The sequence below is a fragment of the Malus sylvestris genome, chromosome 9 (genome assembly GCF_916048215.2).
Source record: "Malus sylvestris chromosome 9, drMalSylv7.2, whole genome shotgun sequence".
NCBI classification, from domain to species: Eukaryota; Viridiplantae; Streptophyta; class Magnoliopsida; order Rosales; family Rosaceae; genus Malus; species Malus sylvestris.
This window is the reverse complement of record NC_062268.1, coordinates 33,527,610-33,545,315: the sequence shown is the minus strand read 5'-3', so window position 1 is coordinate 33,545,315 and position 17,706 is coordinate 33,527,610. Positions and strand designations below refer to the sequence as shown.

The 17,706-nt window shown below is 35.9% G+C and overlaps 1 protein-coding gene and 1 pseudogene across 1 annotated transcript; one reads left to right on the top strand and one right to left on the bottom strand.

The window, feature by feature from the left end:
• LOC126633990 (protein DJ-1 homolog D-like) overlaps positions 1-17,706 on the bottom strand; it is a 71,906-nt pseudogene that overhangs the window by 47,473 nt on the left and 6,727 nt on the right.
• Positions 5,333-8,945, top strand: LOC126582129 (uncharacterized). The gene is made up of 3 exons (XM_050246146.1): positions 5,333-5,751; positions 7,951-8,425; positions 8,670-8,945. The coding sequence occupies exons 1-3, from the start codon at positions 5,333-5,335 to the stop codon at positions 8,763-8,765; spliced, it is 990 nt and encodes a 329-aa protein (XP_050102103.1). The 3' UTR covers positions 8,766-8,945.

The window sequence follows — 17,706 nt, the reverse complement described above, 5'->3', positions numbered from 1 at the left end:
CAGAATTTTGAAACGATTTCCAAATAATAGACACGTTAGAAAAGAGATAACTACTCACGAGATTGCTAGCAGATAGATTGTAACTCAAATAAAGCTATCAAACAGTGACTTCCTCCCTCAACTTGAAACTATTTCGATAACTAAGAGTTCTATGGCAGTGGTGTCTAACCCACAGAATGTCGTCCAATCATTCACAACCATGCCGGCTTCTATTACTTCACTACCACGGTTCAACCAGAGATACCTGAAGAAGTGTTGAAAAATCATCCAAGTCCTCAACCGATGAATGTGGATGAACCTGCACCGAGCATTGTCTAAGTTAGGGTTACGGAACATAATACTGGTAGTCCTTCAGAAAATGTAGACGGAAGGAGACATGTTCTTACCAAGCCACCTCTGTTGGACAAGGCACAATAACTGCCCACAAGGATGTTGTCAGCAATTGTCTGCCTAAAAACTTCTACCATGAGTACATCTTGGTGTTTGAAAAAACTCGCCTCAGGGCACGCCTAGGCGGCCTTGGAGGTAGGGCTTCACCATTTTCGCCTTTGTTTTGTGGGAGTGGGCGAAATACTCGCCTAGGCTCATCGGGGCGCGCTTAGGCGCCTGAGCAGTCAACTGGGTATCCCTTTTTCATTTTTAGGTTGCAGAAATCTGGATTACTTTTAGTTGCAGGGCTATTTTTGAGCTGTAGACCAAGAAACCAGCGAAGGAGATGAAGGAGATGAAGACGACGACTAGGGTTTTTTAAGCTGAGGTTGTTTTTTAATTTTTAATTTTTGTATTTAAAGCTTTACCTACCTCACTTTGTTAATATTTATTACCCCACTATCTTCACTTACTGACATTTATTACCCACCATCTCCTTACTCTTCACTTTTTGTTTTTAATATTTATTTCCTCATATACGAGATACATATTATTAGATAACCCTTTTATTTATTTATTTATTATTTTCCAAAATTTGCTTATGATTAGCTTCTAGAAAAAACATCTTTTTATTATATTTTTAATGTTATATTATTCTTTTTTATAAGTCTTTATATTTATCCTTATTTCTCTTTTTCTTGTTATATAATATATATAGGCATTCACTTAAGCAGATGCTTGAACATTGATTAATTTAACTGCTTGATTAAACTTGATCATGTTAGTTATACTTGTTTATAACTTGTGCACTTTATAATGACAATGAATGTTTGTTTTTGCAAAGTACTATAATATAGGCCTTTTAGCCAAAATGGTCCTTAAGATTTGCATAACACATCACTTTGGTCCCTGAGATTGAAAATCAATAGAAATGGTCCCTGAGATTGTCTATCATCCATTATTTTGGTTCTTCCGTTAAAAACTTCGTTAAGTGGTCCCGGAGCTCATACCAGAAACTGAGATTTTTGGCCGAAAGTTTGGGCAATTTTCAAAGTTTCGTAACTCAATCGTTTCTTAACCAAATTCGACCCATAATATATCAAAATGAAGATCATAAAGTTTTGAACAAGATTATACCTATTTGGAAGCCCAATGGTTGCCAGCGATGGCCGGAAAATAGCATGAAAGGTGACTGGACTGGTCTACGGAAAAACTGGAAAACTCGCCAGAAACTGGGTAAAATTTAAATGTTCATAACTTCTTCAACACTCAATGAAATCGAGTGATTTAAAAAAAAAATCATAATTCTCGACGAGACAAAGAGAATGGTACATTTTTTTATGACTATCTTGTCGTGGTTTGGCTGAAAAATGACTCGAAATTGGCTAACTCGATGAAACCAACACAGCCATTTTCAAGCCGTTTTCAGGCCAAACGACGACATGTTAGCAGTTGAAAAAGCTACCATTCTCTTTGTCTCATCGAGAAATATGATTTATGATTTTGAATCACTCGATTTCGTTGAGTATTGAAGAAGTTATGAACGTTTAAAGTTTACCAAGTTTCCTGCGAGTTTTCCAGTTTTCCCTCGAACCAGTCACCTTTCAGGATATTTTCCGGCCAAACCATGATGTGTTAGCCATCAAGAAAGGTACCATTCTCTTTGTCTCATTGAGAAGTATGATTTTTGTTTTTGAATCACTCAATTCATGGAGTATTGAAGAAGTTATGAACGTTTAAATTTTATCCAGTTTTCGGCGAGTTTTCTAGTTTTTCCGCAGACCAATCACCTTTCAGGCTATTTTCCGGTAACCATTGGGCATTCAAATAGGTATAATAATGTTCAACACTTTCCTATCTTCATTTGATATATTATGGGTTGAATTTGGTTAAGAAACGATTGAGTTACGAAGCTTTGAAAATTGCCCAAACTTCCGGTCAAAAATCTCAGTTTCTGGTATGAGCTAAGGGTCCACTTAACGGAGTTTTTAACGGAATGACCAAAACAATGGATTGTTGACAATCTCAAGGACCAAAATGATGTGTTATGCAAATCTCATGGACCATTTTGGCTAAAAAGGCTATAATATATACATATATATAATATATAATATATAGTACAAAAGTTAAGTCTTGTGAGGCTTCACCTCTCGCCTCAAGGCTTTCGCTTAGGTGGGACTATTCATCAAATGCCTTTTTCTTGTACATTGCTCAGGAAACTGAGGCCATCTCCAACCGATCTGACCAGAGGGCCATAGGGCCGAAAATAGCTCGAGATGACACGAAAACCGTCTCTAACCAAAGGCTAGGCTAAATGGCTCATGGGCCCAACTGAGCCACAATTGCATAATCGGGCCAACCAATTGGCCCAAACCAGCCAGCCCAGGCTTGTCCAAAAATTTGAAGCCCAACAGCTACTAGCTGACATCATGCTGAAGCCAGTTAGCCGTCGAATTTGATTATTTTTTTTAGAATTTTTTTAATAAAAAAAATTAAAAATTCTAATTTTTTTCCTATAACTACTTAAGTCATTAAACAAAATTAAATAACATTAAACAACATTAAACAATATAACAATATTAAACAACATTAAATAACATTAAACTTAAACAACATAAAAAAAAACATTTAACAACATAAAACTTAAATGCCTACTCCATGCTTCTTTTGCGCCATGCTTCATCTTCTTCATTAGACTCCTTATCTTCTCATCTCATCTGCACCTATTTTTCTTCCAATTCGAAATTGGATGAAGACCCCCAGTTGGAATCCAAAGAGGATCCAACGTTGGAATTCAACGCAAACTTGAATTGAAAGAGATTGAATTGAAAGAAACTGAATTGAAAGAGATATTGGAGAGGGCAAAGCTGAAGGTGTTTGAATTATAGCTCAATATTCACCCTATTTATGGACATTGGAAGCTGAAGATAAGAAGTGTCACGCAGATAAAGATCCTATCTAAAATTCCTACAACCAATTACATCTTGACATGTGACACTCAAAATACGAGATGTAAAATTATTGAGATTCCTTATCAACAAAAAATCTGCAAAGTTACTCACATATCGACACGTGCACTCGAAATCTAAGACGTAAAATTATTGAGATTCCATATCTACTACTTATCGACATGTGTCACTCGAAATCCGAGATGTAAAATTATTGAGATTCCATAACGACAATAAATCTGCAAAGTTACTCACTTATCGACACGTGTCACTCGAAATTCTATTTGAAAAATTATTGAGATTACATCTCGAAAAATTATTGAGGTAGTTTAAATTAAGTAACCATATTAATTCAATTACAATAATAAATTATGTTTAGCCTATGGCCCTTTGACCCTCTCGGTTGGAGATGATTTTTTGTCACAGGGCTGTGTTTAGCCTATGGCCTTTTGGCCCCTCGGTTGGAAATGGTAAAACCATCTCCAACCGAAGAGTCCAGAGGGCCAGAGGGCCGAAAATAGCCCGAAAACCGTCTCCAACCGAGGGCTAGTGGGCCCCACTGGACAAAAAAGGACGAAACGGCCAACCGGCTGGCCCAATCCAGCCAGCCACGGGCCTCATTATTAATACGCTTTTTTGTTGGATATATCCGACAGTATTGTCCTTTTTGTTGGGCCAAATTTTAAATTTTTTCTTTTAAATTCCTTTTTTTTTCTATAAATACCTAAGCCATTCCTACACCATTTTTTACATAATTTTCATTCTTTTTAAATTTAAGTTGTTGTAGTTTTTAAATTTAAATAATAATTTATGTATGGCCCATGGCCATTTAGCCCTCGGTTGGAGACGGTTTTTTGTCATAGGGTTAAAACGAGCCCTATGACCCTCGGTTGGAGATGGAGGCAAATATGACTTTGTACTGTTCATTAAAATATTAATATCTTGGAGGACCAGAGGGCAAAAAACGAGCCCTCTGGCCCTCGTTCAGTTGGAGATGGCCTAAGAAATATGGCCTGACACTGTTCATTAAAATATTAATTTATTAAAGGACTATAGGGCTAAAACGAACCTTTTGGTCCTCCTTCGGTTGAATATGACATGAGAAGTAGTCTTTGTGTGCCCACAAGGACAAGGCACAGTAGCTGCCCACAAGGACAAGGCATAGTAGCCTTTGCCAACAATTGGCTGCCCACAAAGACAAGGCACAGTAGCTTTTGCCATCAATTGGCTGCCCACAAGGATGTTGCCACCTCTATTGGACAAGGCACAGTAGCTTCGCCTCATATTGTAGTCCTTCAGCATAGTTCACGCCCAATTAAATCACCATAATTATTAAATATACATTATACACATGCATCATATAAGAAGGAAACTTGGACAAGAAGAAAAGAAAAAGAAAGGCATACTGGCACCATGGATTAAACAAAGCTATGGACTAAAGTTTGAACTGTGAGAATTCTATCTTGTATTTGTTGTGCAGCGCTGGACCGAACTGGATTGTGAATAAACAGAAATTGTTAATTTTATGTGTTATGAATAGAATTGTTTTCAATGATATGCAAATGGTGTTGGGAAGTTACGAAAAAAGGAACAAACTTTAGGAATACAAAGCAAATTTATCCAAATTTTGACAAAAAAATTAGGACCCGAATGCATCTAAATTAAATAAAAATTACATACTAATGTCATTACTTATACATCTGCCAGTCACTTTCTCATGTGTTTTATATTTTGGACCCGACAAGCTCCTCCCTCGTTGGTGTCTAATTTGCTCGTCCGCATAATTGAAATTATTATTGTGATACCCCAATATTGTAAATTCTTATATTATTTTACAAAGTCTTATAGTAGGCTTGTAAGAAGGGCATCATTATGTACCGAATAGACATAAATTTTTAAAATTTAAACTTGTTTAACGATGATAAATAAGTTGCAAGCATTACTGTGAGAAAAGTCAAAAGTCCACCCACTTATGCATGTAAGTTCTTTCTTCTAACCCGGTGAGGGCCCTGCTTATGTGGAGGGGAGAGAGATACGTCATAGATGAAGATGATAATATAATATGTATATATCAGTTTATGCAGACCCTATGGTGGCCATGGACTTGTCTGATCATCACAGCCGTTGATGCAGACCCACAGATCAATCTATTAAACAAGGGCTGCAGCCAATACAATGCCACCGACGCGTCCGAGTTCTATACCAACCTCAACGCCACATTTTCCGACCTCAGAACGCAACTGATGGAAAACAGCAGCCACTTTGCGACGGCGCAGCAGGTCAGGGGTTCCAACCCTGTTTACGCTATGGTGCAGTGTAGGAACTACCTCTCCGCCGCTGACTGCGTTGCTTGCTTCACTGCCGCCGTGTCTCAAATTCGCAACTGCTCCGCTGCCAACGGTGGTCGTGTCATCTATGATGGTTGCTTCGTCAGGTACACTTTACTTGTCACAAAAAAGTATACATTCCAATTAGTAATACGATAATGGTAGGAAGACCAAAATTTTAAATTAAATTTACAAATCAAATTATATGTCATCACTAAAAAAATAAACACTTGAGTAATAATTCAATTATCAATAACCAACCACATTATTTAACTTACAAAATTTTGATTTACAAATTAGATCTGCTACTAGCATTATGCTTACTACTATTATCACAAAATCATTTGCTGGTCAAATAAGTCTCTAGAACAAGCCGCCAGCAACTTTGAGTCTGTGACTACTTTGAATTTTGTCCATGTGGTTTCCAACCAAACCCACCAAATCTAAATCAAACTCTTAAACAAGCCACCGGTAATTGTGTTTACTTTAAAGTGTTTTTTTTTTTTTGTCTGTGGTGTGCCCTTCTGACTCTTCTAAACAAAATCACTAACTCCCAATATTAAATCAAGTCTTAAGTCTAATATACCTGCTAACTCTGTTATTTATGAGTTTTTTGAACTAAAATATCTCTTAAAATAAATTTTATAATAAATTATTCTATTTATTTGGTTTTTCATTCTCTTGGTCACCTAGTGCGACAAAGAACTATTGGTCACACAATTCTTAAATCTGATCTGAGTTGAAATTAAAATATTAAAAATACGTCCATTTCTTCTCCATCCTTAATATTGAATCCAATAATAATTAGTTACAATATATGGGGTATTATTGTTTGTTTTAGGCCATTACATTATTTGGGGCACTTGGTAACACTATAAACTAGGATCTAAATAATTGTTTAGAATAGAGGGGCGTTTGTATCGTTGACTTCCAGACCATTCTCTTAAATTTCTATTAGGGTTGACATTATAACATGTTCCTAAATCAAAACATTAGTATTAGTACATATTGTATTCAGTCTTATACATCATGTTGCTTGAATAAATATTGTCGATACTCCTAATTATGCCTGTATATATAGATAAGATTCATTGAATTTAGAAAGGAAAAAAAAATCTATAAGATAGAGAAGTCCAATGTTATATGTTGTTTGCTTCCCACCGTTACATATATATTACTTCCTATATATATAGTCGTTGTCTTGGCAGCCTGGTTTTGTACTCCAAGCTGCTGGCGGCCACATTTTTAATGCGCACACACATCCCACTTGAACTAAGGTAATTAAATACTACACACACTTATTTTTCTTATTTCAGACATTTGTGATAAATTTAGTCACATTTTCTAGTTAATTTGTTTAATTAAGGGCTCGTTTTGAAATGTTTTTAGTGAATCAGGTTGTGTCTTTATTTATTTACATTTTTATTAATGATGGGTTCCAAAAAAATATTTCTTCTAAAAACACATTCAATTATTTTAAAATACTTTCAAACAAGTTCTAAATGGTTAGAAATATCGTATGATTGAGATAATATATATTTAGTGGAATTAAATTTGAAAAGGCAATTATTAGCGCAACTGGCCCAATCGGGTTAACAAAAAATTGGAATGATGGCGGCTGACCAAAACAAGTTCTAATTATTGACCAGTTTGTATAAGGGGGTCGGGGTGTGGTAATTTTGAAAAATAACCATAATTTAGATCTCATATAGAATTATAGCTACCATTTCAAGTTTATGATAATTATAACCAAAAGTTGAGATGAAAGTACTAATATACCCTGAAAATAAGGTTTCCAGAAAATCCAAAAAGATGTACTTCAAACTCAAAACCAAGTAACCCATAAAAATTTAAAATTTAAAAAGTAGTACAAAAAAATCCGCAAATGATGATTTCCATCCTGGATCGTATGGTCCAACCATTGCAAAAAACGATATTAGATTTTTACCATTTATAAGACAATATAATTGATGGCCAAAGAAAGACAACTTAAAAACTAAATGTGAATATTAAGAACAAAAGTTGTACAATTAAAAAAAATGTTGTATAAAAAACTCAAACAAAATTTGATGAAAATGACTATATCCGTACAAGTGTGTTTTTTTTTTTTTTTTTTTTTTTTGGAAACTACAAGTGTGTGTTTGTTTGTTTGTTCTATAGGGTGACAATGTTATATTTTTAGCCCATGCCTAATCCCAACACCAGCCCAGCCCAACCCTCCACCCCAACCCACTTCCCATAATCCCACAGGCAGACATTTCTCTCTATCCTTATCCACTATTTGTTTGCTCTGTATTCTTATGCAGAAGAACAACAATGGCATTTAAACCAGCCATACTGCAACACATGAATCATACAATTTCTTGCTGTCTCAAACAACCCTATGAGTTTCAGCAGTTGAGGGAGAAGCCATTGCCACTGAAGGGTTTTGAGTTCCATGTCAAGAGAAGAAGAATAGGAGCAATGGCAGCAATAAGCTGGGTGGCACTGCTGGCAAAAGAAGCACTTTTCACAGTAGCTGCTTCTGGGTTCGAGCTACCACTGGTAGCGCCTGATCAGACGGTTGCAGAAGCGGAGGACAAAATCAGAGGGCACGCACAAGCTTTGTTGGAAGTGAAGGATCTGATAGAGTTCGAGTCGTGGAGAGAATTACAGGCAGCTCTGAGGAAGAGCTCATCGTTGTTGAAGCAAGATTTTTACACCATAATTCAAGGGAAACCAGCAAGTGAGAGGCCCCAACTCAGGAAGCTTTATACCAACCTCTTCAACAATGTTACCCGAGTAAGTAACCCCATTCGTTTTTCTTTTGACAAACGATAAGATAATTACAAAGAATATAAAGTGATGGCATAGCTTTGTCGTGGTACTATGGTGTGAATGCATTGTGAAAACTTGGGTCTTTCTTTTCTCTTTACAAGCTATATTATGGGACGGGTGATTAAACTAGGGTCTTCAGGTGGTGAATGCTCTTAGTCTGGTGCAAAAAATGGATTCAGTGAGTTGACATGTTTTTGTGCATTTGCAGCTTGATTATGCAACTAGGGACAAAGACGCATCGTATATCCGACAATGCTATGACAACGTTGTTGTAGTTCTGGATCAAATTTTATCAAGAATATAACTATCAAGTAATTCTTTCCTTACTTATTTCCTTCCTGCATTTTTGTTGTGCATCAAATGATGGCTTGTAGAGGAAATCGCAAGAAGTAGAGCTTCTTAAGCCGGTCTATTAACATCGAGCAGTTTTGATAACGAGTAAGCTTGTAGGCTTAATGAAAAAAATTAGGTCAATTTTCCAAAAGCACACCTTTTCCGTAAGGTTCCATTTGTTTCGATGAAAAATGCATGACGTTCTTAGCGTAATTTGAGCGAAGCTCCCCCTTTAGTTTTAGTTAGCTGAATTTAATTCCTGTAATTTGAGCAAAGTTCCGCCTTTAGTTTCAGTTGCCAAATTTTAATTCCCCTAAAAGACTGACTGTAGCAATTTAAGGGGACTAACTTGATTTAAACAATTTTTTTCACTGCATAATTAGCTCACGAGTGACAATGAGTAAATAAACATCCTTGAAGTGCAACAATTAGCAAACTGCAAGGTTTAGATCACGACAACTGAGACTACAGTGATCGAATCATACTTTTGAGGTGTACATCAAATTTTCCATGAACAAATTCCACTCTTCTTCTTAATCACACACCAGGTAAAATCTGAGCTCTTACAAATAAGACTTAAAAAAAATGAAATATCAGAATTTTGAAACGCTTTCCATATAATAGACACGCCAGAAAAGAGATAACTACTCATGAGATTGCTAGCAGATAGATTGTAACTCAAATAAAGCTAAAAAACAGTGATTTCCTCCCTTAACTTGAAACTCTTTCGATAACTGAGAGTTCCGTGGCAGTGGTGTCTAACCCACAGAATGTCGTCCAGTCATTCACAACCATGCCGGCTTCTATTACTTCACTACCACGGTTTAACCAGAGGTACCTGAAGAAGTGTTGAAAGTTCATCCAAGTCCTCAACCGATGACTGTGGATGAACCTGCACCCAGCATTGTCTAAGCTGAGGTTGTTTTTTAATTTTTAATTTTTATCTTTAAAGCCTTAACTACCACACTTTGTTAATATTTATTACCTCACTATCTTCACTTACTGACATTTATTGCTCATCTCCTTACTCTTCACTTTTTGTTTTTAATATTTATTTCCTCATATACAAGATTACCGGCTAGAAAAAAACATCTTATATTATATGTTAATGTTATATTATTCTTTTTTGTAAGTCTTTATATTTATCATTATTTCTCTTTTTCTTGTTATATAATATATAGAGGCATTTGCTTAAGCAGATGCTTGAATATTGATTAATTTAACTGCTTGATTAAACTTGATCATGTGAGTTATACTTGTTTTTAACTTGTGCACTTTATAATGACAATGAATGTTTGTTTTACAAAGTATTATAATATGTGCTTTTTAGCCAAAATAGTCCCTAAGATTTGCATAACACATCACTTTGGTCTCTGAGATTGAAAATCAATAGAAATGTTCCCTAAGATTGTCCATCATCCATTATTTTGGTTCTTCCGTTAAAAACTCCGTTAAGTGGTCCCGGAGCTCATACCGGAAACTGAGATTTTTGGCCGAAAGTTTGGACAATTTTCAAAGTTTCGTAACTCAGTCGTTTCTTAACCAAATTCGACCCATAATATATCAAAATGAAGATAGGAAAGTGTTGAACAAGATTATACCATTTGGAAACCCAATGGTTGCCAGAGATAGCCGAAAAATAGCATGAAAGGTGACTGGTATGCGGGAAAACTGGAAAACTCGCTAGAAACTAGGTAAACTTTAAATGTTCATAATTTGTTCAACACTCAATGAAATCGAGTGATTCAAAAACAAAAATCATAATTCTCGACGAGACAAAGAGAATGGTTCTTTTTTTTTTACGACCATCTTGCTATGGTTTAGTCGGAAAACGACTCGAAAGTGGCTAACTCGATGAAACCAAGACAACCATTTTCAAACCGTTTTAAAGCCAAACCACGACGAGTTAGCGGTCGAATGTTATATGTTGTTTGCTTCCCACCGTTACATATATATTACTTCCTATATATATAGTCGTTGTCTTGGCAGCCTGGTTTTGTACTCCACGCTGCTGGCGGCCACATTTTTAATGCGCACACACATCCCACTTGAACTAAGGTAATTAAATACTACACACACTTATTTTTCTTATTTCAGACATTTGTGATAAATTTAGTCACATTTTCTAGTTAATTTGTTTAATTAAGGGTTCGTTTGGAAATGTTTCTAGTGAATCAGGTTGTGTCCTTATTTATTTACATTTTTATTAATAATGGGTTCCAAAAAAACATTTCTTCTAAAAACACATTCAATTATTTTAAAGTACTTTCAAACAAGTTCTAAATGGTTAGAAATATCGTATGATTGAGATAATATATATTTAGTGGAATTAAATTTGAAAAGGCAAATGATGATTTCCATCGTGGATCGTATGGTCCAACCATTGCAAAAAACGCAGCAATCCATGGCAGCCGTGGAGCAAATCATGGGCTTTGATTTTAGGAACAAGAGGTTTCTACAAGAAGCCCTGACCAACTCCCCCTACTCCGTATCGCTGTTGGTTGAAATGGCATCGTTGTTGGTTGAAGAGCAATTATAGGCAAGAAGGTGCTACTGCAACTTGTCCTTGTGTTTGATGAATAAAAAGAAAGAAGCTTGTGTCTCCATTGCAATGTGAGTGCAGAGCAACGCAACGACAAGACTTGACATGAAAAGAAAAGCTCAAGACATTGTAGACACATATGGTTAAATAGGGTATATTAGTACTTTCACCTCAATTTTTTGTTATAATTATTGTAATTTTAAAAGTGTGGCTATAATCCTATATGGGGTTCAAATTTTGGTTATTTATCCAAATTTCCAGGGGTGGGGATCGTTATTAACTTAAAATAATGCAACCTAATTATGAGTTTGGACTAGACAGATATATAACATTTTTTATGAACATTCTCCTAATTTAGACCATATGCAATAAATTAAGGAAATGGATCCCGTCCGGATCCCTTTCAATCTAAGCCTACTAATCACACAATCTGGGCCATTGAAATTTGATCAAACTGTTAAAAACAAGGGGTCCCATTAAAAGTTATAATAACTTTAGCCATTTGATCAAATTTCAAGGGCCTGAATTGTGTGGTCAGTAAGCTCAGATTGTTATGCTAGGATAACACCAAGCCAATTGGAACCAACTCAAGCTAACCCATAGGAAATATATCAAATGAAATGCAAGAACAAAAAATAGAAAAAGACACCAAGATTTTAACGAGGTTCCTCAACAGTTAGTGTAACTGGAGTACGTCCTCGGAGCAGTAGGAGCTTATCCAATAATCCACTATCAACCAAATGGGAGTTTACAAAGTGTTGGCAATCTCACAACCAAAACCCCAATATACCCAAAAGCTCTCACTCACCAAAGAAACAAATAGAGAAAGAAATATAGTGATTAATTTCTTCTCTATACAAAGCTCAAAGTTATTACAACAACTAATACTTTGACGGATGATTGCTAACCAAAGAGAAGAGCACTTTCTTCTTCTCTTCAAAGTGGGGCTGCGGCACCCTTTTTCTTTTCCTCTGCTGCTCTCAAACAAAGGCAGTTGCTGTTCTCAAACAAAGGCAGATGCTGCTGCCAATTAAAACCCTAGGCCACCTCATGTGGCTCTCACAAGGTCTAAATAAAAAAGCCCATTCAATTGGGCTGCTGGGAAACATAAAGGCTCATTGAAATTTGGCCACATGTTCAACAATCTCCACATTGGCCAAATTCCGAAAGCGCAATCAACTCTTGAGGTGAAACTTGCTCTTCAACATCCTTTTGGTCTCCCACTTCTTCACTTGTAGTGGCTTCGACATCAGTGGAAAAAAGATTTGAAGTACTAGAGGCAACTTTCTCAAGCTCCACTTGTTAGACATCTTTCACATTCTTCTCAGAGTCTCTGAACATACTTTCTTCATCAAATGTCACATCTCTGCTGATTATGAGTTTCTTCATCTCTGGGCACCATAACCTATAACCTTTGACACCACTACTAAAACCAAGGGAGATGGCCTTTTTGGCTCTAGGATCAAGTTTATTTTCAGTTACATGAAACTAAGCAGGTGAACCAAAAATACTGATATAGTCATAATCAGAATAAGATTTTCCAATCCATACCTCCGTTGGTGTCTTACCCTGAACAGCAGCTGAGGGTAACCGGTTGATAATGTGACATGTATAAGTAACTGCCTCTGCCCAAAATGACTTGCTCAAACCCGACTAAGACAACATACATCTAACCTTCTCAAGAAAGGTTCGATTCAATCTTTCTGCAACTCCATTTTGTTGAGGAGTTCCTCAGACACTGAAATGCCTCACAATTCCTTCCTCTTTGAAAACTATAAAGAAAGGGTCGGATGTGTATTCACCACCATTATCTAATCTTAAAATCTTAATCTTTCTCCCAATCTGGTTCTCAACCATTTTCTTCCAACTTAAGAAAATGCTCAACACCTCACTCTTGTGCTTCATAGTGTAAACCCAAGACCTTCTAGAATAATCATTAACAAAGGTCACGAACCAATGTCTACCACTCAAAGAGGGAATCTTTGTAGGACCCCAAACATTTGAATGCACATAATCAAGAATGCCCTTCGTCTGATGTAATACAGTACCAAACTTCATTCTAGTTTGCTTCCCCAAGACACAATGCTCGCAGAAATCAAGCTTACAAGTCGTGGCACCTTTTAGAATACCTTGTTTCACAAGCCCTTGTATAGCTCTCTCAGTAGCATGGCCTAATCTCATATGCCACAGTCTAGTAGTATCTGAATCAGATGTGCCCATATTTTCTAAGACTATAGATGCTTCACCTGTCACAGTGCTTCCCTGCAATAGATACAATCGAGGAGCTTTCATCACAACAAGTGCACTATAAGTAACTTTCAATGTCTACCCATCTGAATGAAACTTGAAGCCCTTGGATTCTAAAGTCCTCAAAGAAATAAGATTTTTCTTCAAATTCGGTACATACTGAACACATGTCAACTCTTTAACCATACAATCATGCAACTTCAAACAAATGGTACCGATCCCTTTTGTTGTACAAGGATTGTCATCTCCCATGAAAACAACACCACCATCAAACTCTTTCAAGCTTGAAAACCAATCCTTGTGAGGAGTCATATGATGAGTACAACTCGTATCCAACACCCACTTAATAGCACAATCAAATGATATGGAAGTGGTTAAAGCAAAATCATAAAAATCATTTTCAAGCTCAGCAACATTAGCTTTAGAACTCATTTTGCCTTAGGTCTTCAACCTAGGACAATCTTTCTTCCAATGACCTTTATTATGACAAAAATCACATTCATCCCTTTCCAAACTTTTTCTACCTTTAGAATTTCCTCTAGGTCGAGAAAGTGATTTTTTCTTACTAGAGAAATATCTCGTCTCTGATTATCTACCTCTAACAAACATAGCTTCAGGAATTTCTGTTCTATGATTTTCGTTTTTGAATGACTTGATTTCGTTGAGTATTGAAGAAGTTATGAACGTTTAAAGTTTACCAGTTTTCGGTGAGTTTTCAAGTTTTCACTCGAACCAGTCAACTTTGAGGCTATTTTTTTGCAATCTCCGGCAACCATTGGGCTTCAAAATAAGTATAATCTTATTCTACACTTTCCTATCTTCATTTTTATATATTATGGGTCGAATTTGGTTAAGAAATGATTGAATTACGAAGCTTTGAAAATTGCCCAAACTTCCGGCCAAGAGCTCCGGAATGACTAAAATGATGGATGGTAGACAATCTCAGGGACCACTTTTATCGATTTGGAATCTCAGGGACCAAAGTGATGAGTTATGCAAATCTCAGGGACCATTTTGGCGATTTACCCTATCTTAAAAGAACAAGGATCCTCTCCGGATTCTCTTTATGAGGATTCGGAAGATCAATCAATCGTGTATGTTCATCATACATCGTGCGGTTAGAAATCATTTTAAATTTTAAATTTTAAATTTTAAATTGAATATAAATAGTATCTAACGAAAACTAATCACACGATGTACGATGAATGAACAAGATTGATTGGTTCCCCAATCTCCACAAAGAGGATCAAGAGAGGATCCTTGATAATATCTCTCCTAATCAAATCTTATATGCAAATAAGACCGAAGGGTTTAAAGTGCCACATACACTTGTCTCACAATCTTGTTCTCCCAAACCCCATGGTCCAAGGAAATGGTGGTGACTAATGTTTGATCTTAACCTAAAGTTAGGTGGTCAGTTAACTTCTATTATTATATTTTTCTCCAACGTTGAATTAAGATCGAATGGTGGGTGATCACCATTTTTTTGAACCATGGTGTCCAGGGCCGGCCCAGGCCTAGTGCAGGCAGGGCGACCGTCCAGGGCCCAAAAAAAATAGGGGCACCAAAATTATTAGGGTGATATATTTATATATGTTTTTATAAGAGTATAAATTTATAAAATTTGGTTCAAAAACGCATAAATTTAACTAGAAGTGGTGGTTTGTCATTTGAGAATAATGAGGAGGTCTTGGGTTCAAAACACCATGTGTGCTTATTTACTTTCCATTTTTTACAAATTTAAGTATAAATTTATAAAATTTGGTTAAAGGATTAATAAGTTTAATTAGAAACAATGATTTTTGTTGTTTAAAATTAACAAGAGGTCTTAAGTTCGAAATGCTATGTGCATGTTTATTTTTTTCAATTTTTACAAATTTTTGTTTGGTTGTTAATTTATTTTTATTTACTATCTAGTAGCTATGTGGGTTGTTATTTTTATATATTCGTTTTAATTCAAGTCTAATCTTCAACAAAGAATAATACATAGACCAAATTTGCAAATTATATGATGTGTCATCAAAATGTTTAATTTAGTGCTCATTCATAAATAATACATATCAATTAAAGACTCGAAAACATCATTATTTTTTAGTCCCATATTGACAAGTTAGTAAATAAGAAAAAAACATCTCACGATTTATTCAAAAACACAATCAAAGTTCAGATGGAAAACAAAACTCATCATCTATCTACTTGTAAGCCCGAAGTTTTTTTTGTTTCCCTCTTCAATACAAAATAAATTAGTCTTTCTGTGTTTCTAAATTATTGAGTTTGAAGTGTTTTTTCTAAGTATATTTTTTTTTGATGTCTTATGTGTGAAAATAAATAATTTTCTTACATGAAGTTAGGGCATTTTTTTTGACGTCGCCCCGAGCTTCAAAAATCTCTGGACCGGCCCTAATGGTGTCTAGGAGGAACGATACTATGTTGTAATGTTTATATGTTGACTATACAATTGTTTGGTATGGAAACAAATTATTTTTTAGAACCATATATTTGTAGTATCATTTGTATCATTTCTCTAATAGAGATGGAATACAAATAATGGTACAAATATGTAGTAAAAATAAAAATTTTGATTTTTTTAAGTTTGATACATGCTTTGGCTTAGGTACGAGAGCGCTGGGTTCTATGACCAGACTACCCTTCCAGGTAATGTAGGGCTTTGTGGAAATATAACTGCATCACAGGTCACTACATTCACTGCAGCTGCTGGGTCACTGCAAGTTGATCTTCGGCTTGCAACACCCAAAATCAACGGTTTCTTTGCAGCAACTAAGAACGAAGTTGTTAGTAGTGGAGGTAATGGAAATGCAACCGTCTACGGTGTGGCACAATGTGCCGAGACAATTAGCAAGATCGGTTGCCAAGATTGCTTGAATGTGGCATACAACAACCTACAGAGCTGCCTTCCAGATACCGATGGTAGGGCAGTTGACGCAGGTTGTTTCATGCGGTACTCTAGTACTTCTTTCTTCTCAGATAACCAGACTATGAACATCGCACACTTCTTGAAAGGCGGTAAGAACACCCTTTCTATATGTATTTCAATATTACTAGGGTTGTCGAATTTGTTCCCCAAATGACATGTCAGCGCTCATTCCTTAATCGAACAAACTCGATAATGCAAACAATACTTGTAGGAGGTAATTCAAGAAACAAAGGCATAATAATTGGAGTGGCAGTTGGAGGTGGAGGTCTTATTCTTCTTCTCATTGTTGGAATTTAAACTCTCAAGAAAGTCCGCTGCGGATCATAGAGATGACATATTGGGAGCAACGGAGTTGCAAGGACCAGTGAATTACAAATATAAAGATATGAAGTCCGCAACAAAAAAATTTAGTCAAGAAAACAAACTAGGAGAAGGAGGTTTCGGAGACGTTTACAAGGTAAAATAAATAACAAAGTACAGAATTCAGCTACATGATTATGCTCCTATATCAACTTAGTCAATATTTGTGTTTGTGAAATTAATAATGACTAGTCGTCTAGTCGTCTGGTTTGGCACGGTCTAGTGGAGGTGTACTAGTCTACATTGGAGTAAGCTATACCGAACCAGATTGTTTTCATACTTAGCGAAGAGCTGTACGATGTTTATCTTCTGCTAAAGACCTCGGAAAATCTTCAAATAATACAGCTACTATGCCCAGTCCAGTATATAGTCTAAGACAGTCATATCTCCTCGCATACAAACATGCATAAAGTTTTCATAAAAAGGGAAAATCGTAATGTTAGTCCTTGATTCTGCATGAATGTTTTCCAAAGAGTATTCTCTAATTACACTTCGAAAAACCTAATCTTAATGTTACCTAATCTTTTGACAGGGAACTCTAAACAATGGGAAAATAGTTGCAGTGAAAAAAGTAGTAGTACTTCAATCTGACAGGGCAAAGGCAAATTTCCTAAGCGAAGTCAAGCTTATAAGCAATGTTCATCACCGGAATCTTATTCGTCTTCTTGGATGTTGTAGCAAAGGACCAGAATTACTTCTCATATATGAATACATGGCAAACAGCAGCCTAGACAGTTCCTATTTGGTAATTTTAGGCCTTTTAGCCCAGCTAGGTTTAAATATATGATAGTTACGTAAATGCATGTATAGATATGCATACACATATTT

Bases quoted from the DNA above. Each gene is read 5' to 3' on its own strand.
- LOC126582129 (XM_050246146.1), top strand. From the start codon at position 5,333: ATGTGGAGGGGAGAGAGATACGTCATAGATGAAGATGATAATATAATA. The intron at 5,752-7,950 runs GTACACTTTACT...ATTCTTATGCAG, and splicing joins TATGATGGTTGCTTCGTCAG to AAGAACAACAATGGCATTTA. The intron at 8,426-8,669 runs GTAAGTAACCCC...GTGCATTTGCAG, and splicing joins TCTTCAACAATGTTACCCGA to CTTGATTATGCAACTAGGGA.